General features: G+C 36.4%; 2 protein-coding genes and 1 pseudogene across 2 annotated transcripts; all 3 read right to left on the bottom strand.

Annotated features, from left to right (window-relative positions):
* Positions 1 to 238: 238 nt before the first annotated feature.
* Positions 239 to 8,915, bottom strand: LOC116132191 (dihydroflavonol 4-reductase-like). Its single transcript, XM_031417850.1, is given in 12 exon segments — positions 239 to 380; positions 492 to 675; positions 1,223 to 1,385; positions 1,469 to 1,660; positions 1,808 to 1,974; positions 2,487 to 2,607; positions 6,696 to 6,758; positions 6,870 to 7,084; positions 7,386 to 7,548; positions 7,658 to 7,849; positions 8,114 to 8,280; positions 8,736 to 8,915. Coding segments are annotated over 12 exon segments (1,938 nt in total). The 5' UTR covers positions 8,905 to 8,915.
* Positions 8,916 to 9,323: 408 nt separating this feature from the next.
* Positions 9,324 to 10,969, bottom strand: LOC116132235 (annotated as a pseudogene).
* Positions 10,970 to 12,210: 1,241 nt separating this feature from the next.
* Positions 12,211 to 15,664, bottom strand: LOC116132236 (putative wall-associated receptor kinase-like 16). Its single transcript, XM_031417885.1, has 3 exons — positions 15,170 to 15,664; positions 14,518 to 14,614; positions 12,211 to 13,626 (listed from the first exon to the last, which is right to left on the bottom strand). Exons 1-3 carry the CDS (start codon positions 15,662 to 15,664, stop codon positions 12,407 to 12,409), a joined length of 1,812 nt encoding a protein of 603 aa, XP_031273745.1. The 3' UTR covers positions 12,211 to 12,406.
* Between the last annotated feature and the right edge of the window lie 2,886 nt (positions 15,665 to 18,550).

The raw sequence follows: 18,550 nt of genomic DNA on the forward strand, positions 1-18,550 counted from the left end.
AATTCCTGCAAGTACTTGCGAAAGTTAGTGATTTTGATCTTTAGTGATTGATAAATGGCTTGAGGAAAGAAAACTATAGAATGGATACATCAGAATCTTTATTTAAGAGGTTGTGCTCGTAACTAAATGATCTTTATATAATTCAGGTTTCTCATTTAATTGGCTTCCGTTTGTCTGGTTGATCAGAAATGTGCACAATTTCTTTGCAATGCGTTTCGCTGCTTCTTTCAGTAACTTTTTAGACATTGAAAAAGCCTTTCTCCTTGAAGCATTCCACAGTGTCCCTAAGACTCACCTCCCAAGGCATAAAATTGATGCCCAAACTCTTTGCTCTCTCCTGGGAAATCTGGTATGTTGGCTCATACTTCGCAGCTTCCAATCTGCCATGAATAACTTAAAACTTGTGAGGTGTAAGTTTTAATGGAACCAACATGATTGAAATGCGTGGTATCAAAGTAACTGAATAGAAAGGCAAAAATACTAAACCATACTTTTCTGGAAGTTGCAGAGTAGGGTAATGCTCATGCAAAATCTTCAGAATCTCACAAAATTGTGTAACCCTTCCAACTAACAAATATCTACCGCTAGCCTCGGGAACCTCAAGAGCTTGAATATGTGCAAATGCAACATCTCTAACATCAACAATTCTATAAGGGCCAGGATATGTTTGAGCTCCTGCATTCAAATTGTTAGAAGTTGAATTTGTCTTACATCATCAAGGTGGTCGGGTGTTATATGTGGTTAGACTCCCTCCTCCCTTGAGTTAGCTTTTGGGAGTGAGTTCTACCCTAACTCCTTTATTATGGTATTATAGCCCCATTTGTTTGAGGTCATGATGGGTTTGGACCTTGGCCGTGGATGCAGAATGTAAGAGAGGGTGTTAGAAGTTGAATTTGTCCAGCATCGCCAAGTTGGTAGGTTCTTATGGTGTATATATATGGTTGGACTCGCTCCTCCCTTGAGCTAGTTTTTGGGGATGAGTTCTAATTAAGCCCATTTGTTACAAACAAATATTTGATTTTACTATTTTTGCAGTATACGGCCTAATTACTTAATCGAATATCAGTTGAAGTAGCATAAACTGAGAAGGAGTATGCAGTATACGGCCTAATCACTTAGTCGAATAGCAGTTTAAGTAGCATAAACTGGAAAGGAGTATGGTCACTACTTTTTATGAGCTAGCACTTGATGAAAATTATAAATTTGCTTAAAAAATGATTACCATTTGTGATGTCCAGAATCACCTCCAGAGACAGATTAACAGTTGAGTGTAAGAAGGGACCGATCACCAATCCTGGATGTAATGTAACCAAGTCTATCCCATTCTCTTTTGCAAATTTCCAAGAAGCCTCTTCAGCTAGGGTCTTTGAAACCAGATACCAGTTCTGGAAGAAATTCAAAATTAGACTAACCATAATGAAAGAGAAAAAGAAGTTCAGTGAATCAAGAAATTAGAACATTAATGTACTTTTAACTCCCTGCACAAAGCTGTACTTGAAAACCAAGTCTCATCCACCACCACATCAGGGGTCAGAGGATTTCCATTGAACAAAATTGAAGCTATAGAAGATGTTACTACTACTCTCTTGACAGACTGAACTTTTGCACATGACCTAAGAACATTGAGTGTTCCCTTCACCGCCGAATCAATCAATTCTGCCTGAAATATGAGAGAAAAGAAGTTGGAAGTAGCTAGTATGTAGACATTTATATTGAACTATACTAGTAGCATACTTGACTTTCTTTGTGTTGATTTAAATTGACAAGATAAAAATAAAATAAAAAAATGAAGTGTCTGTGATAAAACCTGTGGGTCATTGGCTGAGAAAGTTACAGGGGATGCTGTATGGAAAACACCTTCACATCCATCAACTGCAGAATCAAAAGACCCTTCTTCCAATAAGTTTGCCTTGAAGATATGAAGTCTTTCTTTAGTTCCATCAAGTTCATGCAAATGCTTTATCTTAGGATCATCTGTGGCACATGTAAGTACAAGCAGTTAACTGCTGAGTCTATAGTTACATTTCTAGAACTAATGATGACCCAGATTAGGTCATAGTCTCATGATTTTATGGATTTGTTTTCAGTTTCATGTAACTATCATTCGTTCAAATATACTTAGTTGAATAAATCCAAGATGTTTAATTTTAGTCTAGGCTTGTACATCACTAACCTTATAGTGGCACACACGATCTGGTTGCAAGTTTGTTTAGACACCCAATTTTAATAGTTTGGGTTCAACTTAATAGATATTGTTTGTTTTGCATTTTATTCGATCGTCTTTCAACTAGAATATGTCTACTTATTTGAGAAATATATTAACAATTTTGTAATGCGAAAATTGACACTTTGACCATTCTTTCTAATCGCAGTCTAATCAGCAAAATTAACCACCAATAATGAACCCGGAGCTAGAACTTGGAGACGTACAAATTAAAGTAAGAAGCATCCATATATAAGCTAAAGTGAGAAAGAGAGAGACTGACTTGGGTCACGAACAGTAGCTTTGACAGTGTAATTACGTTCAAGTAAAAGCTTAACCAACCATGAAGCTATGAAACCTGAAGCTCCAGTCACACACACCACCTTCCCTTCTCCACTCATTCTCTCCATCTCTCTGTGAAATTGTGTCAAGCTGCAAGAAACTCGGCTTTTCTAGTGTAGGCTTACAGCTAAATACGATGAATCAAATCTGATATTTAATCAAATACCAAGTATGGCTATGAGTGACAGATGAATTGTAACACGTGGTGCATGTCTTACATTATACACTTTCAGACTACAAATCGTAATGCATAGATATCATTATGGCATGTAAGTAAATGGCCAACTTACAGGTTTCAGTTACTATACATGGAAGACAATTTTGTTGAGAATCTAACATTAATACAACAGGTTGCTTTGATACCATGTTGAAAATCGGACGATAAAAGATAAAATAAAGAATAGCAATAAGAACACATATAAAACACACGATATTTTACATGGTTCGACATAATTTGTCTACATCCACAAATAAGAGGATTTTCACTATAATAACATGAATACGATACAAGTGTCATCACACCATCAACCTTCATTATAAGCAATTGTTGGACGCTCTAATTCTTCAGCCCAATATCTTGTTCTTATGGTGTTTAATACCCCTTGATACCCTTACATTAAAGAAAAATGCTATGGACACCGACACTTTGCACCAAATTTTTACACAGAATGACGTGTCCACTGAATCAGACGAGTCACGTATCACGTTAACAAATATTCCACGAATGAAAGGTCGTCCATCAAATATGGACGACCGTCCATTGTTATTGGACGACTGTTCATTTGAAATGGACTCCCGTCCATATTATATGGACGGCTGTCCACCTAGAATGGATGTCCGTTCATAGTCAAAACTAAAAAAATTTGATCTAAATTGTTTATGAACGCCCGTCCTCTTATGAGGACGACTGTCCATAGTTATGGACTCTCGTCCATATATTATGGACGGAAGTCCTTTTACTATGGACGGGCATCCATATTATATGGACGGACATCCATATAATTTCAGATGATATTTATTTTTAAAGTATAAAATATTTAGATGAAATAAAAGAAAAAAAAATTTGATTTTAAGTAAAAGTATGGACGCCAGTCCACTCATTTGGATGGGCGTCCATATATAATAGACGCCTTTCCAAATGAGTGGATTGGCATGGCGTCCATTCTTAAATATTTTTTTTTAATTTTCAATTTTTTTTTTTCATTTATAAACAAAATGCAAGAGAGAAATGAAAACTGGCGTCCATTCTCAATTTTTTTTTTTAATTTTCAATTTTTTTTTTCATTTATAAACAAAATGCAAGAGAGATATGAAACCTGTTTTGGGAGGCCTAAATTTTTAAACATTCTAATTGAAAATTTTAAAGAAAATTCTTTATTAAACTAAAATTTGGGTATGGACAAAAATTTAATGAAGCTTATTGAATGTAAAATTTTTTTAAATTAAACAATGGACAGGTGTCCATCTAAAAGGGAAGTATGTCCATTGAATGTAAATTTTTTTGGATAGGCTTCCATCTTATATGGACATCCGTCCATAGTAAATAGACACCCATCCATATAAGATGGATGGGCATCTATTAGTTTTTCTTTTAAAATTTTTTGGACGAGAGTCCATTAAATATGGGCAGACATCCATAAATCTTGGACGACCGTTCATTCACGAAAGACTCCAACGTAGTCGTATCTGACTGGTTGCCATGTCCTTCGGTAGAAAAATTCGGTGTAAAATTTCAGTGTCTATTTTACGTGGTTCGACATAATTTGCTTACATCCACGGATAAGAGGATTTTCACAATAATAACATGAATACGATACAAGTGTCATCACACCATCAACCTTCATTATAAGCAATCGTTGGACCCTCTAATTCTTCAGCCTAATAACTTGTTCCTATGGTGTTTAATACCCTTTGATACCCTTACATTGAAACTCTTTGTATCCTCACATTCTCTCTTTCTTTACTTCCCTCTCTCATAAGCTTGAATTGGTTCTAACTCTCCTATTTATAGGTAAAATAGAACATTCTTATTCTACTAGGATTCATATTCTTATTCTTAATAGAACTCCTCTAATTTAACTTCATTCTCCTAAACCAATTCTACTTCCTTTATTTATCTTACAATAGAAAAAAAAAAAAAAAATTATTCTCAATTAAAAATTCTTAAACTAAAAATTTGCCTAAAACTTAAATTCTATTTTCTTCTTGTTTGCCTTTTCTTTTTCAATTACCAAAAAGTGTTCACATTCCAACACTCCTCCTTGAACCTTTTTGGTAATTAATCTTCTAGGCTTATTCTTCATTCTCTTACTGCTCCTTTTTTCTACAACTTTAGCCTACCATTGGCTTCTTCTTCTTCAGCCCACTGTTGGTTTCTTCTCTCCAACACCCTTAGTGGCTTCTTCTCTCCACCCTTGGTTGGAGTCTCGATGGCTTTCTCTCATCAATCCTGTCGCCAACATTCTTGTAGACCATCACCCTGCAATTTTCGCTTCATCTTCCATAGGCCTCTTCCCCTGTAGGTCCCTTAAGAAAATAAGTTCTGATACCATGTTGAAAATCTGATGGCAATACAACCAATTACTCTGATACCATGTTGGAAATCAGAATCTGCTCTGATACCATGTTGAAAATCAAAATCTGCTCTGATACCATGTTGAAAACCTGAATATGCTCTTATACCATGTTGAAAATCGGAGGAGTAAAAAATAAAATAAAGAACAACAATAACAACACATATAAAGGCACACGTTATTTTACATGGTTCGGTATAACTTGCCTACATCCACAGACGATAGAGTTTTCACTATAATAATATGAATACGATACAAGTGTTTCATCACACTATCAACCTTCATTATAAGCGAATGTTGGACCCTCTAATTCTTCAACCGAATATGTTGTTCCTATGGTGTTTAATACCCCTGAGTACCCTTATATTAAAACCCTTTGTATCCTCACATTCTCTCTTTCTTTACTTCCCTCTCTCATAACTTTGAATTGGTTCTAACTCCCCTATTTATAGTTAAAATAGGGCATTTTTATTCTACTAGGATTTATATAGGATTTATATTTCTATTCCTAATATAACTCCTTTAATTTAACTTCATTCTCCTAAACCAATTCTACTTCCCTTATTTATCTTACAATAAATAGGAAAACTATTATTCTCAATTACAAACTCTTAAACTAAAAATTTGCCTAAAACTTAAATGCTCTTTTCTTCTTGTTTGCTTTTTCTTCTTCCTTGCCTTTTCTTCATCAATTACCAAAAAGTGTTCACATTCCAACAAATTTGCTTTGAAGTTTGAATCCTTGTTTTTAATTCTGTAAGTTTCATTAAGAATAAAATCCTTCAAATTTGACTAGAAACAAGTCATAATTTAGTATCCTCTAAGATTTCAAAATGTCTTATTGTCTTGCTGCTGGGAGAGTGGGGATTGTCAGTTACGTGAATGTTGCAGCTGCTACTGGTTGTTCCCTGTTGCTGTTAGTCATTTGCTATGAAACAAGTAGCAAGATAATTAAAATTTCGATTTGCCCAATTTGTAACCTTTGGGCAATTTGCTTTGAATCTCGATAAAAAATTATGCCAGTTGCTCCCAAAAAATATAGTTCGGATATAACTCACTTTCAAAAACTAGCTCAAAAGAGAATAGAACTCAACCACATATATATACCATAACAGTCTAACGATTTGCCACACTACGTAAGTTTATTGACTGAACTCATATGAAAGAAATAAATTAATGGATGGAATCAAATATGCAGTATTTACAGACAAAAGCATTTGGTTATTGGAGAAATATTGATATACTTCTAGTATCGAATCAAAATAAATTAAGATGGGCTTCTTTGGTGTAAAAGTAAAACTATGAACAGTCATAAAACTCCTCAAAAAGGGTTGAAGAATGTGGCATATTAGATAAAAATGGATACATAAAAACTTTAATTTGAGAGGTTCTCCACGTAACCAAATGGGTTTGTAATAGTTTATCCCTTATGAATATTCAACTGGCCCTCATTTCTATAATTGAATAAAAATGGATACAATTCCTTTGAAATGCTTTTCATTAGTTCCTTTTGGAGCATTTCAAAAATTAAGGAAGCCTTTTTCCTTTAAGCTTTCAACAGTGTCCCTAAAAGTCACCTCCAGAGGCATAAAGTTGATTCCTAAACTCTTTGTCCTGTCCTTAGAAATCTGGTAATTTGGCTCACAGTCTGCAGCTTTGAATCTGCCATAAGTAAACAAATATAGAAGTCTTAAAATTATAGTCCTTGCAAATTACCATATTATAAGTAATTAAGATTACTAATTCCAAACTATAATGGTTTGCACATCCTAAACTTGAACTTACTTTTCTGGGAGGTGCAGAGTTGGATAATGTTCTTGTAGAATCTTCAGAACCTTGCAACGTTGTGTAACTTTTCCAACTAACAAATATCTGCCACTGGCGGTGGGAACCTCGAGAGCTTGAACATGTGCATACGCAACATCTCTAACATCAACAAATCGGTAAGGTCTAGGGAATGTGTCAACTCCTGCATTGAGATAATCACTTCAGCAATAATGTATACTTGAAAACAGGACAGCAAGATCTTCCTGCAGAAAACAACTCGACCACTCTGTAACTTTAATTGTGGCAACATGATATCTGTGTCATGATTCACAGGAAGGTTACCTTTACTTGAAAATATGAAAAGACAAAGTGTAATTTTAGATATATAATAAGGAAAATGTAGGCCTCTAAACACAAATATGGGAAGATTTCATGAAAATTAGAAATTTATGTACGAAGATATAGCATGTTCATAATCCTCAAGGGTTGCTGATTATTACCCTTTATGATGTTCAGAATCACCTCCAAAGACAAATTAAGCTTTGAATGTAAGGAGGGACCAATTACAAATCCTGGATGTAATGTAACCAAGTCAATTCCATTATCTTTTGCAAATTTCCGAGCAGCCTCTTCTGCTAAGGTCTTTGAAAGTGCATACCAGTTCTGGAATAAAATCAAATTAGATTAGCCTAAATTGAACAAAAAGATGATGCAAAAAGTGTGTCGTAAGAAAGTCTGAAGTATGCAGAAGTTAGAACATTTATTTACACACCTTTGATTTCTTGCAAAAATCTGGATCTGAAAACCAAGTCTCGTCAGCCACCACATCAGGGGTAAGAGGTCTTTCATTGAAAAAAACTGAAGCCGTTGAAGAAGTTATAACGACTCTCTTGACAGACTGAACTTTTGCACATGACCTAAGCACATTAAGTGTTCCCTTAACTGCAGGATCAATCAATTCTGCCTGAAATATGGGAGAGAAAATGTTAAAGTAGCTATTATGCAGACAGTAACTGAACTGTACCATCAAAATCTAATAATTTGCACAAAACAGAAATAGAATAACTCTACCACTAATCAAATGGCTGAACAAGATTACATGCATTAAGCAAGAATCAGGAGCAAAACCATTGAAGCATGCTTAAATTTCTTTGTGTTGATGTAAATTGATGAGAGAACATTGCAAATTTACAAAGAAAGAAGGAAAAAAGAAGTATGTGGGAGAAACCTGTGGGTCATTTGTTGAAAGAAATACAGGGGAGGCTGTATGAAAAACACCTTCACATCCATCAATTGCAGAATCAAAAGATCCTTCTTCCATCAGGTTTGCCTTGAAGATATGAAGTCTTTCTGTGGCTCCATCAAGTGTATACAAGTGCTTTATATTAGGATCATCTGCGGCATACATATGTAAGTAGAACAAGTTAACGAAAGGGGAATTCCCAGGAATCCTTGATCCCCATTTTCTTTAAACCTTTTTGTTTTTTGTTTTTAATGAAACTCTGTAATCAATCGAATCTCTAAAATCTAGTATGAGTTAAGACTTCAGTATAATCTCAACCGATCTAACCAACTAAACTAACGATCCCATAATTTTTTATCACCTAAATGACCCAGATTAACAATTTTAATTTTCTTCTCTAGGTATACATGATAAAACTCCAGAAATTTTTTCTTGACGTTGCTTAGTGTCGTTTTCAGTGTCATGTGAAGGCCAGCAGTTAGCATCCACATAATCAAATCACAATCTAATTAGTAAAACTACTAAACCCAGTACCAGAACTTGGAGAGATTCAATTTAAGAGTCAAAAGAGAGAGAGAGAGAGAGAGAGAGAGAGAGAGAGACTGACTTGGGTCACGAACAGTAGATTTGACAGTGTAACCATGCTCAAGTAACAGCTTAACTAACCATGAAGCTATGAAACCTGAAGCTCCTGTGACACAAACCACCTTCCCTTCTCCACTCATTCTCTCTCTCTGAACTTCGAGTTTGAACTTTAGTGCTGAACATTTGAGCATTGAGCCATATACACAAGACAATCCATTTTTTATTATTTAATTACTTGACACGTGAAGGATGATCGGCTTATTATATTGGGCTATGCTGACCTTTTGGTTTTTTATTAAATAAAATACCTTGAGTCTTATATGGGCCACTTTAACAACACAGATAGTGCTGGCATGTAGTGGCCAAGTTTCAAGTTTCAGGCTTTCAGCAACAAAGATGGAGAACATATTGCTTTTAATGAACTTGGCTTGTTACATGTGCAAAGTTTTATTAATATGCTACAGTCTACAGTCTACAGTCTCAAGATAGATACAATATTCAACAATTCATTTCAAGAGGAAGTTCAAATAACCAAATGGGTTTATCAATAATCCCCTGATGGAAATACAGCCAACTTCTTGGCACTGATTTGTATCAGTTTCAGTAGCATTTAGAGATCGATGAAGCCCTTCTCCTTCAAAGTTTCCGTAGTGTCCATAAGACTCACTTCCCATGGCATAAAGTTGATTCCCAAACTCTTTGCTCTTTCCTTAGAAAACTGCTGTGTCGTCTCATTCTTATCCTCCCTGACATAAATAAACAGTTTCAGTTATCAATGAAATAAGCAAACACTTACAAAGTTATGTACTATATAATACTAAAACATACTCTTCTGAGAGGGGCAAAGTGGGGTAATGTTTGTGCAACATTTTCAGGATCTCAGCACGGTGTGTAACGCTTCCAAAATCTTCCAGTAGCCGTGGGAACCTCAAGAGCTTGAATAAGTACATATGCAACATCTCTAACATCAACAAGTTTATAAGGACTAGGGAGTGCTTCAGCTCCTGCATTGAAATAACCTCAACCACTTAGAAATAATCTATGTTGTGTTCATTTGAGATGGAGCACTTCATGGAAATTATAAATTTATGGTGACAAGAGATAGCCATATTCAAGAACATGTAGCATTATAACGATACTACTGACGATGTGCTAGTGACAGAATATAGCTAGCAAAGGGAGATATATCTCTTGCTGATCTTTTAGAACTTAGTGGCCAAGATCTTCCATACCAAGAGAGTTCATAAAAAGAGTGTATACTCAAACAAGGAGAATTAATGTGTAAAATAAGTATCAGGAAATTAATTTACACGGCTTTGACTTCTTGCACAGAGCTGGATTTGAAAACCAAGTCTCATCCACTACCACATCAGGGTTCAGGGGAGTTCCATTGTGTATAATTGAAGCTAGAGAAGATAATACAATAACTCTCTTGACAGACTGAACTTTTGCACATGACTTTAGAACATTAAGTGTTCCCTTCACTGCAGGATCAATCAATTCTGCCTGAAATATGAGAGAAAAGAATTTGAGAAAAGCTATTAAGCATACACTTCTATCGAATCATAGAACTAAGGAAAAATAAGGATATGGGATAAACCTGTGGATCATTGGGAGAAAGAACTACAGGGGATGCTGTATGGAAAACACCTTCACAGCCGTCGATTGCAGAATCAAAAGATCCTTCTTCTAACAAGTCTGCCTTGAACAAAAGAAGTTTTTCTTTAGCTCCTTCAAATTCATGCAAGTGTTTCACCTTGTGATCATCTGTGGCATATGAAAAGAAAGAACTAGTTAACTTATCAACCAATTGACATTTTACGTAGTCAAAACTGATTCATGACTCAGATTAATCAAAAGGGAGAAAACCATCTTTGAAACACCCTTTTATTTTCTTTAACAGATAGCTATTACCAAAGTGAAAGGAAATTAAAGCAATCAATTAACTGGCCTTGACCATTTTATTGAAAAAGTAGATCCCTGAATGTATAATCTTGGCATAAGATAAGGGCTGGGTAATGTTACCTCTAATAACATATTTAACATGATTCCTAAATACAATTTGAAGTAAAAAAAAATAAAAGTCCAAATATATTTATGGAAAAGTTGCAGGGAAATGTGTGGGAGAGAAAAAGACTAACCTGGGTCACGAACAGTAGCTTTGACAGAGTAACCACGTTCAAGAAACAGCTTAACTAACCATGAAACTATGTAACCTGAAGCTCCTGTTACATACACTACTTTCTCTTCACTCATTCTCTCTGTGAGTAGTATTTTTCAGTTCCATGAGCTTTGGTTCTGAAGAGATTTGCAGCTAAATTTATAAGAAGATATCCATTTTATTTATTTATTCATGTTATCCACGACAATCCTATAAAATAAAATCGGAGTTTGAGGTTTTGTGCTAATTACGATTTGCAGCTAAATTTATAAGATGATATCCATTTTATTTATTTATTCATGTTATCCACGACAATCCTATAAAATCAGAGTTTGAGGTTTTGTGCTAATTACGATTTGCAGCTAAATGATCAAGTGGCTTGGGTAGACTCATCCTAATCAGGATTTATTTATTTATTCATGTTATCCACGACAATCCTGATCACAATTTGCGACTAAATAATAAAGTGGCTCGGATAAAACTCACTGGCTTAGAGGCTTAAGGGAGGAGAGAGCCCAACCACTTTGAAACCATGATAAAGTGGTTTGGATAAAACTTGAACAAAATAGAGATAACAACGAGAACAAAATAACAATAAGACAAACAACAGACAGTAAACAAAGAGAAAATAACACGCGCAATTTATCACGGTTCACCGAATGTAGGCTACATCCAACTAAGCTAATATTATTGCAATACTTTCTCATCTCTCTTGTTTACAATGAATGAATTGTCTTTACAATAAATGAATTACCCTATGATTGCTATCACACTTATAACAAGAGAAAAATATGTTTATATACTAGGTTTAAAGTGACAAAACATAGTTTTACAATGATTCATATTCCTAAGCCTAAACCCAATAAGAAATTAATGACGTAAAGAAATCCTACAGTGATTATTCATAGAAAAGGCCCAAACAGCCTACGGGCCTGGGTGCGTTTCCCCCACGACCTTGATCCATTCACCGAGGAGCGAGACCCATTAATGTTGAAGTAGTCGACAACTCCAACATAACTCACTTCTAAAAGTTAATTCAAGGAAGGAGGAAACCTAACCACGTATATACACCATTACAGCCCATCAACTTGACAATTTGAGACAAATTCAACTTCAATATTATATCCAGATTAAATTTTTTATTCCTACAGTATTATTTATCACGTACGTTATGCACCAGCAGCACATTAAATTAATTTGAGTTTTGACTCTTGAGCTTTTGTTGAAAATTTGTATCTGCACATTAAAGAAAAGAATCAAGTAGAGATCAAGCAAGTCAAAGCAACAAAAGGAAGGAAAGCCAACCAAAAGAGAGAGTCGGCATATAACATGCAGTGATTGGGAGAATTTCATATGTAATACAAGGGAGTTATAAAATCAATAATCACAATATAACATGACTTGCAGATGACATGTTGCTAAACCTATTGACAAACTATTGGAGTTTTAACAGAAGGAAATTCAGTTCCTGCTAATGTTCTGATGAAGTCCGCAGCAAAAGATGCAGAATCACTAAAAACATGCACCAATAATCATCTCCCATCGTCGAACACCACCAGTACATGGTCTTTGATACTGTCATAGCCGGCACTTGTGCTGCTACCATCGGCACATTTATAAACATCTGAGGTATCACGGAGCAAGTGCTCTGTCTCCTCTGGATTCAATTCGGTATTAACCCACGAATGTTTATGCATCATTCTTAATCCATCTAATTCCATTGCTACCTCCCTCATTGTAGGCCTCTCCTCTCCCTTCACTTTTAAGCATATTTTAGCGAGCTCAGCCACCTCCTTGAGCTGCTCTTCATTTCCATCGTTCACGATATAATTCTCCAGAATTTCAAATAAACAACCCTCTTGCAATGAAGTAAGAAAATACATAACCAGGCTTCTCTGCTCCTCTGGCCTGTCAAACAAAAGTGCCTTCTTTCCTGTCAATAGCTCTGCAAGGACAACTCCAAAACTGTACACATCACTTTTCTCAGTCAGTTGGCTAGTATGCAAGTATTCAGGGTCTAAGTACCCAAGAGTTCCCTGAACCATTGTGGATAATTGAGTTTCATCAATTGGAACCAACTTTGACGCTCCGAAATCAGATACTTTGGCTGTGAAGTTATGGTCTAAAAGTATATTGGTGGACTTGACATCTCTATGTATAATTGGAGTAGCAGCAGCTGAGTGTAAATAGGATAGCACTCCTGCTGTTTCTGCTGCTATTCTTAGACGTATTTCCCATGAAATTGTGGGTGCCTTGTCTTTATCGTGAATGTGCTCAAAGAGCGTGCCATTGCTCACGAATTCGTAAACTAGTAAGGGGACTTCAGTCTCCAAACAACAACCCAAAAGCCTGACCACATTTCTATGGTTGATTTGTGAGAGCACAACCAACTCATTAACAAATTGCTCAATTTGGCTTTCATCTATTGTTTTGGACATTTTTATGGCAACTGGGGTATTATCTGTTAAAAAACCTTTATATACTGTGCCAAAACCGCCCCGGCCAATGATTCTACTCTCATCATAGTTGTTGGTAGCCTTTTTGAGATCTTCTGCAGTAAAGATTTTTGCTGTTTCGGAAGATCCACTTCGTTTGGAGAGTTGCTGCTGTAAAAGAAAGCCACCATTTTGCTGAAAGAACTTTTCTTTAAGTTTGATGAGCTTTCTGTTCTTCAAAACCAAGTAGAGCCAAGTGCTACTCACAAGCAGAACCACAAAAAATATGCCAACACCTACATTTGAAGCATTTGAAACTGTCATGCCATAATATTGAGATGATAAACGAGAAATAAAATTGAAATATTGGAAAACATTAGCACCTTCTGATACACTAATTATTTCCTTCTGATTTTCACATAACAAAGTGGCCTTTTGGAAATTCTAGCAAACGCGTTCCTCTGTTCTAGTACTAATCAAGTATACTAGTTTTAACGATTGAAGCTATACCCTATTTCCGAAAGAGTGGCTTCTAAGTCTTTTGATTTTATAGATGCTCTAAGATTTGTAAGAATAAAAACTTCCTACCTGATTTATGTATCGTCCACAAATTTAATCAAACAGAATTAGAACAGAGTTTCTCTTTCAGCTCAAAGTTAACGAAGGAGCAGCCTAGCTAAAGTTCAATAACACAGTGAATAGAGCTAAGGACTTTTTCCCATCCAAATAATAGCTTAATGACACTTCTCATCCACATACTTTTAAAATACTATTTTATTACCCAAATTTATATTCCCGTGGTGAACTGAGAGCAAACACGGTCTAATCTATTAAGGTTTTTTAAGAGAAGAGGCCAATAAGTTTTTTGGTGGTAGAAAGTTGGATTTTGATGGTTGAGATTGATCAGAATTTGACTTGGGAGAGACAACTATGCAAACCCTAATCGCTCGATTTGTCGATGATTGATGGGATTGGTAAGAGTAGGGTTTGAAAAGTTTTAGTGAGTGATGACCAGAGAAGATAATAATGGTAGTATGGGGTCGCAAAGATGCTAGAATTAAAAACAGAATGCAAATTTGAGTAATAAAATAGTCTTTTAGAAGTCGTTTACTTCAATAAACTTACCCATAGCGACCTTGTCGACTGGAAATTGATTGGGTGGGATAGGATTACAATCTTCCCCACCGTTTATTTCATCCCGCTCGTACCCCTCCTGGCAAATGCATTTAAAACCCCCTTCGTTATTTTCACATGATTGACGATTTGTACAGTTATGGCGATATGGATAGTCGCATTCATTAATGTCTGCAAATCAATGGAAGAAAAGTACAGTGTAAAAGTAAAATAAACAGAGGAATTTTATGTTTAAAAAAAAAAAAAAAAAAAAAAATACAAACATCGAAGTAGTGAATAATGTTAATTACTGTACCTTGTGTAACGACCCGATTGCTTCCCTTCGGACTCGTTCGGCCTTAGGTGCTAATCTCCCGACGATTGCCCTAAGTCAGCCTTGCTTGCTCACGCTCCTAGCCCTGCAAGTAAGAAAACACTCACACAAACTCACAAGAGATGCTAGAAGAGAACTCTTTAGTAATTGAGAGAACTTTACAATTCTTGGATGGTTTGGCCAAATGAAGGCCTCCCCCTTTTATAGTAGTTTGAGTATACAATGAACGGTCAAGATCTTTTGAGATCAACGGTGGAGATTAGCTAACTCTAAACTACCACCTACCAACTACTATCTACCAACTACCACATTAATTACAATATTCTAGCATATACAAGAGTATTCCGGAAGCTTCTAGAATGTCCGGGTGACGCACACCAAGTGTTCGATGAAATGCTTGAGAGGCGTCACACTTGGCAACTATTGGAAAGGTATGGATTCCCTTGGTAACCCGTTTCGCACTTGCAACGATACGCGGAACCATCCTCTGTAGTGTTGATACGCACTGCGTTTTCTTTGCATTCTTCACGTTCGGCATTCCCAGTTATAGCCCAATCAAGCACCATAGGAAAGTTTTCTGTTAAATTATCAAAAATATAACTGGGTTTGAATTTGAACTTGCTTTGTTCAGCAACAAACGCATAGGTGCATCGTTTGATTTCCGTAATATTAGTCTGACTCCCATTGTTAAAGCTATATGCAGTATAATTGATTTTTTTTAGCCCTTTAGGAATATCTATCTGGCAACACCCCGTGCCTGTGCAAGATCCCTCGTCCACATAGCTAATATTCTCACATAACGAAATGCACCCGGTTTCATACTTGCGATTATCGATTTGACCTCGAATGTAAGCATAACTGTTACAGCCGATAACTGTGAACTTGTTTTCCGTGTTAGAGATGGTCATGACGTCGGACCAGTTGTACCAGGGCGAATTGGCGCGCTTACTAGGATGGCACCTTCGTGATATGAAGCTGATGACGTGTAATTGACTGTTGGTTATGTTGGTAACATGAATAGCTGATTCATTCCTATAAAGTGCTTTGGGAGGAGTGGAAGAAAGGTCGCAAACGATCAGAAAATATTTATTTAGGGAACAATCAAGGCTTGTACCGAATGGATATGAGATTTTAACGTCTCCACAGAGAGCATCATCACAGCGAGGCTTGGATAGAAGGGATATTACTAGTGTTGCTGTCAGTAGCATTTCCGCCAACATGAGTTGGAAAGCCACTCCTCGAAAACCCATATTTTGCTGCTGCAATTGTAAATATATTTCTCTTGTACAGATGATACTCATCCTTTTATTATTACACAAAGAGGACCAATTCAGCTCCCCCAAGTCCACGCGATTTGGTCTCATTCCTCTTCTATGTAGTTTCTGATAAATTTTCTATTTCGTACTGCCATGTGGCCGCCATCGAGTCAAAGCTTCCTATGTATTTATAAGCGAGAACGACCTTTTCCCACCCAAGGTTTGGCGAAACGGACACTTTCACTCCCTCCAAGGGTCAAAAAGACAGTTTTCCACCCGCCGTCTGTTAACTTTAAGTGAAGAAAGATAAAACGGTAAATTCAAAAAACAGTTAAAGGGTTATTATATCATTTTATCACCTATAAACTTAAAAGAAAAAACAGAAACAATAAATCAAACCCTTTTACCCTTCTTCCCCAAAATCCTTCAACCCCAAAACCCATTGGCAATAGTGGATGATTGAATCCGATCAAACGAGATCTCAAAGTTTTACCGTTGGAAAGCTTGAAGTGTTGTTTTGAAACTTAATAAGTGGGAAAGTGTTGTTTCACCAAACTTTACATGGGAAAATGTCTTTCTCCCTATTTATAACTATAGACTTGATATAACTTATGAAGAACGAAGCATATTCAATTCAAGGTATTACTAATTTATGTACACCATGGAATATGGTCCCACGGTGTTGGGTTTTCTTTATTGAAGCTGTTGCACAGACCTTTGCATGCATTATATATTCGATGATATTCTAAGTTGTTAGTTGAGATTATTTAATCACAATTTGGCCATCATGCATGCTAATAAATAATAATTAATCTTGGAAATTTAGTAAATGCATGACCTTGTGGACCAACCCGACCCGGGTAGTAGTCTTCTTAGTGAATAGTGATTATGCCAACTTAACTACTTCTAGTTTGGACGTTTCTGATAAAAAAAAATAAGATTCCGAGGACAGTTGTGGCTCGTGATTCGTGCGCTAACATCTAATTTTTTATTCTAATATTTTGTTGCAGTTGTTTTTCTTAAATTGGTATTCCCAATTCCAGAACGTGTTGCATATATTATTTTGCAATTTGAAGGAAGTTGCCCATCAACTGGAGCAAGACTTTGGTTAAGGAAAGTTACACATCAACTTGAACGATTATGCGAGACTTTTCGTTAGAGGAAGTTGCACGTCAAGTAATTCAGCAAAACTCTGACAAGTTAAATTAACCGGAATCCCCAATAATCATATTTTAATGTGGAAGTGTGAGCAGAAGAAGCCGGTAAAATGGAAGAACTCGCTTGCTAGAATTGGTCGTTACTCATTGAGGTTTGAAGATGAGGGATTACTAATTACCAACAATGTTTTTAAACCTGACCCGAGACTTGACCTGGTCAAGGGGCCTTTCCCCTATTTATGCAGTCTAACTTGTGGTCAGACTGGTGACTTCAGTATATCTAGTAGGTTTGAAATCTAGTAAATACACTCCTGTAATGTGGGCAAGAAACCCTAGCCACTGTAATTGCAATCCATCCCAGATCATCCCCTAACCTTTTTCCAGCTGATCGATACCTCCATTTTCGTTGATTTCCAGCCTACACCGCTCACAACCTTGCATAGTCCGTCGTACGCGATCGGCCTACTCACTGGCTTCTTGCAACCTTCCTCTTCACCTCGTCCCTTCATCGTTCGGCCACCCTAAACCTAGAAGCTAGTGGAGAGGCCTCAAAATAGTAAGAACCAAATTGAATGCAGATAGTTATGTCAACAAACACAAGGTAAGGCTTGTGGCTAAAGGCTATGTTCAGATATTTGGTGTAGATTTTTCTGAAATCTTCGCACCTGTTACAAGGTTAGATACAATGAGAGTGCTGATAGCAATTGGAGCTCAAAAGGGCTAGAAGGTGTACCAGTTGGATGTTAAATCAGTCTTCCTAAATGGATTCTTGCAATAGGAGATATATGTTGAGCAGCCAGAAAGATTTATTGTAAATAAGGGACATGAAGACAAGGTGTACATGCTGAAAAAGGTTTTATATGGTCTTAAACAGGCACCAAAGGCCTGGTACAGTAGGATAGATGATCATATGCTGAATCTATGATTTGTGAAAAGTCATAGTGATTAACAAGAAGCAATGAGGAACTTGTAAAGGAGTTCAAGGCAGAGATGCCTAAGGTTTTTGAGATCACTAACCTTGACATGATGTCTTACTTTCTTGGAATGGAAGTGAAGCAATAGCAGAATGAAATCTTTATTTGCCAACATAAATATATGCAAAGGAGATTCTTAGAAAATTTCATATGGGAGGACTGCAAAGCCATAACCACTCCTAAGAATTAAAAGGAGATATTCCACAAAGATGATAAAGCTGACAAGGTTGATGAAGGGCTTTATAGAAGTCTGATTGGTGCCCAATGTATCTCATAGCAACTAGGCCTGACATAATGCATGCTGTGAGCTTATTGTCCAGGTTTATGCACTGTGCCAGTGAGATACACTTTCAGGCTGCACAAAGGATTGTTAGATATATTAGAGGCACGGTCAGCTATGGTATTAG

Source organism: Pistacia vera, unplaced genomic scaffold, assembly GCF_008641045.1.
Source record: "Pistacia vera cultivar Batoury unplaced genomic scaffold, PisVer_v2 Contig25, whole genome shotgun sequence".
Lineage (NCBI taxonomy): Eukaryota > Viridiplantae > Streptophyta > Magnoliopsida > Sapindales > Anacardiaceae > Pistacia > Pistacia vera.

What these genes read in the sequence shown, in the direction of transcription:
- LOC116132236 (XM_031417885.1), bottom strand. Translation starts at nt 15,664, where the DNA reads ATGACCATCTCTAACACGGAAAACAAGTTCACAGTTATCGGCTGTAAC. An exon ending in ACCTTTCCAATAGTTGCCAA is followed by an intron (nt 14,615 to 15,169) that starts GTGTGACGCCTC and finishes ATTGATTTGCAG; the next exon opens with ACATTAATGAATGCGACTAT. An exon ending in AAATGCATTTGCCAGGAGGG is followed by an intron (nt 13,627 to 14,517) that starts GTACGAGCGGGA and finishes ATGGCATGACAG; the next exon opens with TTTCAAATGCTTCAAATGTA.